This window comes from Anopheles arabiensis, chromosome 2 (assembly GCF_016920715.1).
Source record: "Anopheles arabiensis isolate DONGOLA chromosome 2, AaraD3, whole genome shotgun sequence".
Lineage (NCBI taxonomy): Eukaryota > Metazoa > Arthropoda > Insecta > Diptera > Culicidae > Anopheles > Anopheles arabiensis.
Window position 1 is genome coordinate 99,943,822 of NC_053517.1, and position 9,791 is coordinate 99,953,612.

The 9,791-nt window shown below is 53.3% G+C and overlaps 2 protein-coding genes across 5 annotated transcripts; one reads left to right on the top strand and one right to left on the bottom strand.

The window, feature by feature from the left end:
• The first annotated feature begins 9 nt into the window (after positions 1-9).
• LOC120896285 (tonsoku-like protein) lies at positions 10-5,846 on the top strand. Its single transcript, XM_040300283.1, has 4 exons — positions 10-214; positions 305-3,545; positions 3,627-3,829; positions 4,634-5,846. The coding sequence occupies exons 1-4, from the start codon at positions 196-198 to the stop codon at positions 5,794-5,796; spliced, it is 4,626 nt and encodes a 1,541-aa protein (XP_040156217.1). The 5' UTR covers positions 10-195; the 3' UTR covers positions 5,797-5,846.
• An 81-nt stretch (positions 5,847-5,927) lies between these two features.
• Positions 5,928-9,731, bottom strand: LOC120896291 (divergent protein kinase domain 1B). Of its 4 annotated transcripts, none has more exons than XM_040300293.1 (6): positions 8,894-9,731; positions 8,588-8,815; positions 7,493-8,504; positions 7,264-7,431; positions 6,503-7,195; positions 5,928-6,428 (listed from the first exon to the last, which is right to left on the bottom strand). In XM_040300293.1, exons 3-6 carry the CDS (start codon positions 7,700-7,702, stop codon positions 6,216-6,218), a joined length of 1,284 nt encoding a protein of 427 aa, XP_040156227.1. In that variant the 5' UTR covers positions 7,703-8,504; positions 8,588-8,815; positions 8,894-9,731; the 3' UTR covers positions 5,928-6,215. The 4 variants fall into 4 exon arrangements, with proteins under 4 accessions (XP_040156227.1, XP_040156230.1, XP_040156226.1 ...); XM_040300296.1 differs by having other exon boundaries at positions 7,493-7,809; positions 8,031-8,504; positions 8,588-9,731; XM_040300292.1 differs by having other exon boundaries at positions 8,588-9,731.
• Positions 9,732-9,791: the final 60 nt, after the last annotated feature.

Genomic DNA, 9,791 nt, shown 5'->3' on the forward strand with positions numbered 1-9,791 from the left:
ACGCACTTTATTTGTGCGCGCTTGAATTTTGACGTTTCTCCAGCAGATTGACCGGAGCGGAGGATTTACGCGGGTCCTGTGTCGCCGGACGCAGTTTCCAAGATTGTACATGTATTTTTGTTTTATTACTGTTAACTGAAAGTTTTATTTATATATTAGTTTAAGTTTCAATTGTGAATACTCCTACCATCCACGATGGAATACCGCGAGCAGAGTAAGTTCTTCCGTTCGATCTTGTATCGGCGTTCCAGCCCCTGGAAGGCACTGTCGGCTGATTGCTGCTGTTTGTTGTGTTTACTTTTAGAACTGTTGAAGAAAAAGGTCAAGTACGCCAACGAGGACAACTATGGTGCGTTGGCCGAAGCGTGCCTGATGCTCGGCGAGCTGTACAAAGATCGGGAGGAGCATCAACGCGCCCTGAACGAGTACAAGCTGGCGGCCAAAGCGTACGAGAAGCTGCACAAACCGATGGACCGTGGGCTCGCCTTCCGGATGGTCGGCGAGATGCACTGCACGCTGGGCCAGTTCAAGGAAGCGCTCACCAACGTGCACGCGTACATGCGGGCCGCCCAGCGGGAAGGCAACACGAAAGCACTGCAGGAAGCGCACACCACCGTTGGGCGGGTGTATCTGGCCCGGGCGGAATCGAACCAGCGCCTTGGCAAACCGGCCGAATCGGAGACGGATTTGGCCGAGGCAGAAAAGTCCTTCCGTACGGCCCTTTCCATCTGTGACGAGTTGAAGCGCGTGCTGTCGAAAACGGAACTGATCAACATGCAGGCCCGTGCGCATCTCAATCTCGGGCTCACGTTCGACTACCAGAACAAACCGGACCGTGCCAAGGAGCAGATGGACCGGGCGATACGGTTGGCGAAGGAAGCGGACTTGTTCGAGCTGCTCTACACGTGCTATAACGCGATGGCGTTGTGTAGTTCGCGGTGCGAAATCAACCCGGCACCCGGCGACGGGGGCGAACACTGTGGTCAAACGCTGCGCCTGCTCAACCTAAGCCTGGAGGTTGCATCGCGCTTGCCAAGCCGGGCGGCCAAGATGTGCCAAACGCTAGCGCTGATGGCAACGTTCTTCCTTCGCATGGATGACTTCCAGAGTGCGCGGCAAGCGCTGAAGCGTGCCTACCGGCTCAAGACACCTGTTGCCGGTGATGCGAAGCGGATCGCGCGCAAGCTAAAAGTGCTCGTCGCCATGTGCCGCATGGAGGACGAGCTGATCACAACAGATGCGACGAATTACGCCCGGCGCAAGGAGCTGTACGAGCGGATGGGTGATGGGGCGTGCAAGCTGCGCAACTTCAGCAAAGCGATCGACTACTACAAACGCATGCTGGAGTGCGCGGAAGCGAACGGTGAGGCCGACCGGCAGCTCCTGCCGTGCTACGTGAGCCTTTACCAAACGTACATCGACAACCGGCAGTACGAGCAGGCGCTGGAGTACCTGTGGAAGGAGCACAGCATCATAGCGCACGAGCCGCAGGAAGCGTACCACACGCTGATGAAGATTGCCAAGCTGTACGAGCGGCAGAAGCAATCGTTCTTCACGATACAGACCGTCTATCTGCAGGCGAAGGATGAAGGCAAAAAGCTGAACTCGATCGAGCTGCAGCGGGTGCCGGTGCAGCGGGCTGTGAAGCTGCTGCGTGCCAACTGTATGGATTTGATGGCGGACAAGCTGGAGCAGGAAGCGATCGCGGAGGGTATCGAACTGTCGAGCACCGTCGAGCCGGACAGTGAAGAGCTCCCGGATGCAAACCAATCGCTTGATTTGGCAGATTACGACGTGGACGAGGAGGAAGAGGAAGCAGCCGATGCGGAACATGATACTCCGAACGTGGGTGATGAGATCGATCTGGAGGTGGACCTCTCGGACGAATCTGACGGTGATCCTGCGCTCACGATCGGGGAAGATTTAAACAACGCGTCCGCAGCGGACACATCGTTGAGGGGAAGAAAGCGTGGCAAACGGTTTACGGTGCGCCGCAACAAGAAGGGAGAGACGCAGCTGCATCAGGCGGCCATCTCCGGCAACAAAACGCTTGCCGAGCAGCTGCTCCAGCTGGGCCATCCGGTCAATGAGCGCGACTATGCTGGGTGGCTTCCGCTGCACGAAGCGTGTATACACGGACATGCGGAGATTGTCGCGCTGCTGCTTGACCGTGGTGCGCACATAAACGATAAGGGTGGTACGAGTTGTGAAGGGATTACGCCACTGCACGACGCCTGCCGTAACGGGCACTTGGGCGTGATAACGGTGCTGCTAGATCGTGGAGCGAACGCAACGCTGCGGAACGATTACGGGGAAACCGCCCTAAGTATGCTGGATGGATGGTACGAAAAGCTGAAGGCACCTTTAATGAGTGCTGAAACGAAGCAGTATAATGATGTGCGAGAGCGTTTAGTGGCACAGTTTAATGCGGCGGCCATTACCGTCTCACCACCAGCGGCTGTGAAACCTACAAGCACCATCGGTCGTGGAACGAGACGACACACTTCAAACGGAGATCTGGAAGTATCCATCCCGCCGTCAGCAATATCCCCATCACGATCGAGTCGATTGACGCCGGCCATTAGCACCAACTCTTCCGGGTACGTCAGTGAGGTGGGTGGATCGGCCAGGCATCGGAACGTCATATACGACGATGAGAACGATCACTACAGCAGTGCGGAAGATTCGCCCAGTGAGGAGGATCGCGAGCATCGTTCCGTAATCAAACGGAAATCAACATCTGCCGGTGTGTCCGAGTACCTTAGCGTCATGAAAGCGATGCGCAAAAACCATCTCGCGGACGAGCCGAAGGCTCCTACCACCTCCGCGCAGAAGAAACGTCCAGCGTGTAGATACTACGACGAGGAGGACGAGAAGGACGATTGGCTGATCGATGATATGAAGCAGTCGGCTAAAAAGAGTCGCGTTATACGTGATCTGCAGCGTACGGCGCTGGTTGGTGGTAGCTTGGAGCGGAGTAAATCTTCGTCCTCCCTGCCGGCCACCAGTCGTGCCGTCGAGCTGGGTGGCGATCCAACGGCGCGGTTAAACTCTCTCCTCGACTCGGACGATGACGATCCGTTCGAGGTGGAGCCCGATTCGCACGACAAACGATCCCAGCAGGACAATGGCAAGGAGGGCAGTGCTTTTATCGTGCTAATGAACAATTCAGCCAAAAGCTTCCGACGCACACAATCGCGCCGAAACTCGAACGAATCACGCTCGCTGTACGGTCGGCGATCTTCCACACATCAAACGTCACTGCTCGAGGCGGGTTTCCAGCGCGTTGCTAGTCCTTTGCTGGAGGAAAAGGAAAACCTACTACCAAAGGCGGCGTCGACTACTTGCTCCCCTGCCAGGACGCCGATTAAACAGACGGGTGAATGCCGTGCGCAGCCATCGTTGCGTGACGCTGCGCAGAAGTGCACGATACAGGTGAGGCTGGACAATGGTGAGGTGTATCGGGTAAGCTACGACGAGAAGCTCATTTTTACCACACAAACGGTTGGATGGTTGCGCAAAGCTGTCGCCAAGCAGTATGCAATGTGAGTATCGAACGAGTTTAGGGACAGATATGGAGGAATGAAATCTTTAATCATGAAATCATTAATGAAACCAACCCGCAGGAATCATGGGAAACGGCCAATTATCAATCTGAAGCCAGCGGAGGGTTGTATCGTGAATTCTTTCTTCGATTCCGACACGCTGAACGTAGTGTTGCAGAGCGCTTCCACTGACGGTGTGCTACAAATGCACGGCCAAATTACCGGCTTTGAACATATCGATCTGGAGGAGTACTACGAAGAGTATTGCGAACAACACAAGCTAGGTACGATGTCTAGTAGTGATGAAATGGCTTTCTAGTCTAGTAGGCTAGCTCCAAAGTTTTGTGGAAACGATTCCGGATAGTCAGTCCGTACGATTCCGGAATCGGCTCCGGATTCGGAAACAGCTCCGGAATCGTCGCTGGAATCGGAATAGTATCCAGAATCGGAATCGTCTCCGGAATCGGAATCGGCTTCAGAATCGGGAACGTTTCCGGAACCGGAATCGGAATCGTCTCGGGAATCGGAAATCGGCTCCGGATTCGGAATTGGCTCTGTAATCAAATTCGGCTTCGAAATCGGAGTTAGTTTCGGCATCTCCATAGGAATAGGCTCCAATGATGTTACGTATTGATAGCCGCAAAGAATCCGAATTCACTTGCAATCGATCCATTCTCAAGGAGCTTCTCGTATTGATTGATGGCTTCTGAAACTTCTTATTTCATTTCAAGAACTGATTCACATTCTGGAGCTAACTCCAATTCTGGAGTCAATCCTGATTCAGTTTCTGGAGCAAATTGGGATTTGTAGATCGATTCCGATTCCGAATCCGATTATTATTCCTGAACCAATTCTGATTCCAGACCCGATTCTGATACCGGAATCGATACCTGATTCGGATTTAACTCCGGAATCGATTACTAAATCGGAATCAGATACGGAGTCAACTCCGCAATCGGCTCCGGACTCGGAATCGATTCCACCAACGGAACCGGCTCCGGAATTGATTCCGAGCTCCCACCACTAGTGTCTAGACTTGCCTACAAAATAAGACCTTTTTTGTTATGGAACCTTTCATTCTTTTCCAGAAACCGACAAAGACCTGCGCAAGCGTCTCATAACGATGAATCGCAATCAAATCATCACGATCGAGCCCGACTTTGCGCAAACCGTTCCGGCAACACCCGTCCCTCCCAAGCACGTGCTCTCGATGGTGCTGACAGTGGCGTTCTTTCAGCAGGACTGGATGAACCACCTGGACCTGTCGATGAACGGCATCACGGACGATGACGTTGGCACGCTCGTGCGCTATCTGCCCGCCTGTCGGCAGCTGCGTGTATTGCGGCTGCGGATGAATCTGCTCACCAGCCGGAGTGTCGAGATGCTTTGCTTTGGCTGTAAGAGCCCCACCGATGGCACATCGGCAGCAGCAACAGCACCACTCGGTGGAGGACAGCTAACCGAGCTGGACCTTAGCCACAACCCACTGCAAGATGCGGCACTCGTCCCACTCGCCCGACTGTGCAGCAATTTAGCCCTGCTGCGCGTTTTGCGCATTCGCTCGACCGATGTGACACAATTCAGCACCACCGATGCGCCCTGCATTGATGTGAGACGGCTAGAAACGTTCGACATCTCCGAGAACAAGCTTACCGAACGCTCCGTGGCGTGCCTGCTACAGCAGCTAGGCGACGGTGCGCTGCGGGAAGCATACTTCCACTCGCTTCCCGTGCACTGTGATAATTTCAAGCCGAAGCTTTGGCAAACCCTGACCGAGCGGCCACGGTTGGACGGGCTGCGTGTACTAAACCTCACCAACTGTCGGCTGTCGGACGATGAGCTGGAACGCTCACTCTTTCCCGCCCTCGGACCAAACTGTCCCGCACTGGCCCAGCTCGACCTATCGCTCAATATTGCCCTAACGAAGCGTTCCTTTCTGGCCCTGCTGCGGTGCTGTGCTGGGGCAGTGTTCCGCCTAGAAGAGGTACGCTTTGACCATGACGTGCAGCTGTGGGTGGATCTGGAAACGGACGAATCGATACTATCGATGGAACACAGCCCGACGGGCCGCTACCCACAGCAGATACATGCCATTTTGCCCGTCCACGGGTATGATGAGCAGCGGTACGCGAAACTACTCGCCGTGATCGAGCAGCTGTGGCGTTCGCTGTGGCCGGCGGGCCAATCGTACACGCGGCGACACGAAGGCAACGGGCTACAGGTAACGCTCAGCACCGATCCGGTGGGCTAATGATGCGCTTTGTTTCGTTGTAGATAGGTTAAATAAAGTGTTTAAAGGAATTTTGACTACGAAAAAAAGGTACGCCATTCCAACTGATACCAGCCGAACACGTCCGAAGATCTTCCCTGGCAGCGGTGGTGTCGATTTGTCCACAATACTGTTACTGTGTGGTTTATTCACTCTACTTCACCTCTGAATGCACTGCACTACATAGCCCGTTAATAAGCGTTGAAAGAATATTGTAAAGAATATCGTTACGCCGAGAGAGAGAGAGATTGTCTCCGAGAACTGCAACCAAAATGCAACTCCGCTTAATACCATCGTGTTACGTGTACGCACAACGTGTCTGTGCGCACATGTTTTTTTGATTATCACTGCAATTGACTAACGCGTCTCGCCGATTCCCGGTGCGAAAGCGCACCCTAAAGTTAGGAGTACAGCGAGGAGGCAAGCTGCTCGTAAATGCTGGTCAGCTCGTTGTACAGCTGCTTCTTCAGCGTCTTCGAAGGGCCCCACGGACGGGCGGCATCCACATCCGACCGACTAGCCGGTCGCGCGCACCGATCCAGTATGCGAAGCAACCGGGGCGAGCTTTTCTCCGTCACCAGGATCCCGGGCTCCTCGGCAGTGCCGCGAAATATCTACGGGAAAAGCAAGGTAAAATGCTCATTCAATCGTACCTTCCTGTTCCCACTCAATCTAACACTCCCCTTACCTTTTCACAGACAATCTGCAGATTGTTGTTCAGCAAACCGGCCGTACACTGGTGGCTGGTCGCATTGCACCGGCTGCGGCAATCGTAGTAGCTGCAGTCCGCATCCACCGCACACGTGCGCCCATCCGACAGCCGCCGATCGATGGTCGCCTCCGTACTGATGTACCGCAGGTCGTGATACTTCATCCGGCTGTCACTTATCCCGAACCCGCCCAGCACCACCGAACACATCTGGAACCGGTTCTGCCCCATCTCGTCCAGATAGTCCAGCACCAGCACGGCCACCTTCAGATGGTACCGCCACTTGGACAGGTCGATGTGGTTGGTAAAATGGTACCGGCCCTCATCGACAAACTCCACCGTCTCGAGCAGCTCGGTGAGGAACAGCTCGCCGCACGTACCGAGCACCTGCGGGAAGATCTCCTTCTCCTCGTACAGCCGGCTCAGCAGGTACTCGTTGTTCTGGATCAGGTTCCAGCTGTTGCGCATGCTGGCGTGGAACAGGATGCGATTGTTTTTGTTCTTCAGCGCCAGCAGCCCCGCCAGCTTGTCGAACGGAAGTTGCACGCCGTACCGCAGCTCGATGTAGCGCCGCACGATACCGCCGTACTCCTGCTCGGTCGGGTAGTGTTCCTCCTGCCGGTGGCTGTCGATCCAGGACAGCTTCTCGTAGCTTGCATCCGGCACGGCATGCTGCAGGGTGAGGTATGGGGAACCAGTGTTCGGTAAGAAGCTCTCATCAAACATTTTCGTAAACTTACCTTCACCACCACAAACTGTTGGGCTTTGCGGGCCAGAAAGCGATGCGCATTGAACGGATACGCTGCCGCGTGGGCAGTGGGCGGGCAGTGGAACTCCGAGATAGTATCGCCGGCACACAGCTCCGGACACATGTAGCCGGTCACTTCGTTCGTGTAATACTGATTGCACTGGGAAATGCGTGAGGCGAGCCTTAGGAGACGGTTTACATTGAGCTTACGTTTTACTTACTATTTCAGACACCTTCCACTCGACCAGCACATCGAAGCAGTAGTGCATGCCGGTCAGCAGGTAGCCCACGACACCGACCACTACCAGCAGCAGGATCGCGGCACTGGTCAGCACACAGTACTGGCGTCTACGCGGCGAGAAGCGCAACCGGCGGGTCATGTTCTTGAACCGGTTGTGCAGCACCAGCGCACTGTTGCTGCTGATTGTCATTGCTGGGGGTTACTTCCGGCAGCAACAAAAAAATCCCCACTAGCGTGTGTGTGTCTGTGTCACTTGGCTGATTTGTTTTGCAGCCGCTACTGCTGATGCATTCTTACCTTTGGTGCACAAAACAAAACAAAAAAGCAGGAAACCAAATCAAACTTCCGGTGATGCCGCCAACCCACACACACAAACACACTGTGACCCCGGCAAAACAAACAAATGGCCGGCCGTTTGTCGGTCGTTCTTTTTTTTGTGTGAGGTGGGCCTTTTCGGGCTCTTGGGGCCTATGGGGCCGAATTGATTTTGTTACATAAAAACAACTGTCCGCGCCTACCCGAAACTGTCACAGCCCGTGTACCCGTGAAGGGCGCAAAACATTTTTGCCATGCGTGCGCCTGTCCATTCTGTCGGTCCTGGTGGGAAGGGGAGATGGGCGTTCAGGGTTTGGGTTTGTTTTCGCGAGTGACGTCATATGACGCGTTTGGAAGGATTTATACGTTGAAAGTTCCCACAAACAGCATGGAACGGGGCGGCGTGCCATTGCGCATGTTTCTGCTTCGGAGAAAATTGGAATTCCCTCCAAGGCGTCAAGACACTCGGCGCGTGCTAACCTTTAGCGTGATGTGCTCGCCTTATTCGCCGTTTCGAATTCATTCAACTCTAGGTGAAGAAGCACGTGGTGTCCGTCCGCCGTCCGCACGCAGCACGCACGCTCGAATGCAGCTGGGGAGGACGCGCATGATGATGTTGCACAACAAAAAGCGAGTGAGGTGAGCATCAGTGCAAATTTCGTCAAGAAAGTGGAATCCTGTTATTTCCCAAAATTGAAAATAAGCTTTAAAAAATTTAATCTGTTTACACAAATTTAAATGGCGCAATCAACACACGTACGCGTCATCTTGCAGTCCCAAAACTGCATCCGCGAATTCGCCGTTTTTTGATAACGTGTATTGCACTTCCTGCAGATAACAGTGCATGTGTGTGTGTTCCACCTGCCTGCCACAAAGGTCATTTACATGAGGTCGTTGCACTGGGTTGATCGATCTCCGCCTCAGGAAACAAAGCCAACCGCTGGTATGACCTAGTTCCCAAGGCATTGTGTCGAAAGTTCCCGATTGTCTGGAATATACAAACAAAAAATGCATAGCATTTTTCCATTTAAAAAAAAAAGCAGATTATTCTTATGGACCTTATCACCTTATCTTCTGTAGTTCAGATAGTGTTAGCATGGTGGGTTCTTATCTCAAGAATTTAAACAATTCTTTTATTTATCCTTCCTCAAAGCAGCACCTTTTCTGAGTGATTTGCCCTCCATCTTATCATCTAATCTAATCATCACTATCGGTATTCTTATAACTTAACTTCCTCCATAATTACAGCTTTGCTTGAAGGGTGTTGCATTGCTGTAAGTGCATTTACCCGCCAGTATCTACCAAGAAGCAAACAAAAATAAAAGAGAAAAGAACGCTCCCGGAGAGAGATATCTTGCCTTCCATCTCTCGGGTGCTTGTTGATTGTTTCTCTCTCTCTCTCTCTTTCAGCAGAGCGAACCGAACGAGAGTGAAAGTTCACTCGCTTTACGCGCTCATCTGTCAAACGGGAAGCCGAGGAGCGCATGTAGGACGATGTGTGTTCGTCTAGAGCTGCTGCAGCTAGGCAAAAGCAATTGTTTGCAGTGGCTGTGGTGAACGGTCAATTAGAATTAAATTACTCAAATTTACACAACGAGGCGTGGAACTATTGAAATGATCCTAGTCCACCGTTGGTTAACCACCACCGGCATAGCATCAAGCACTCAAGTCCCCAAACGACAACCCGCATGCGCGCATCTGCCTGTACACGCACACAAAGCATAGCACAGAGCATAAGAAACGCATGCCGTACGGTGCCGCGGGATGTTTGCTATGCAGCTGCGAGAACGCGACTAAGCGCGCGGGGGAGCGCGTTCGCGTGTACCGCGAGAGCGCTCATCAGCTGGGCGAGCGAAGCGAGTGTGAGCACAGACACAGAGAGAGAGAGAGAGAGAAACAAGTGGCGAGCATTCCGCGACCTTGCAACGTCCTTCTCTTGACACTTTGGGGTTTTGGTACACGGG

Bases quoted from the DNA above. Each gene is read 5' to 3' on its own strand.
- LOC120896285 (XM_040300283.1), top strand. The intron at 3,546-3,626 runs GTGAGTATCGAA...ACCAACCCGCAG, and splicing joins GTCGCCAAGCAGTATGCAAT to GAATCATGGGAAACGGCCAA. The intron at 3,830-4,633 runs GTACGATGTCTA...ATTCTTTTCCAG, and splicing joins TTGCGAACAACACAAGCTAG to AAACCGACAAAGACCTGCGC.
- LOC120896291 (XM_040300293.1), bottom strand. From the start codon at position 7,702: ATGACAATCAGCAGCAACAGTGCGCTGGTGCTGCACAACCGGTTCAAG. The intron at 7,432-7,492 runs GTAAGTAAAACG...CGCATTTCCCAG, and splicing joins AGTGGAAGGTGTCTGAAATA to TGCAATCAGTATTACACGAA. The intron at 7,196-7,263 runs GTAAGTTTACGA...CTCACCCTGCAG, and splicing joins AACAGTTTGTGGTGGTGAAG to CATGCCGTGCCGGATGCAAG.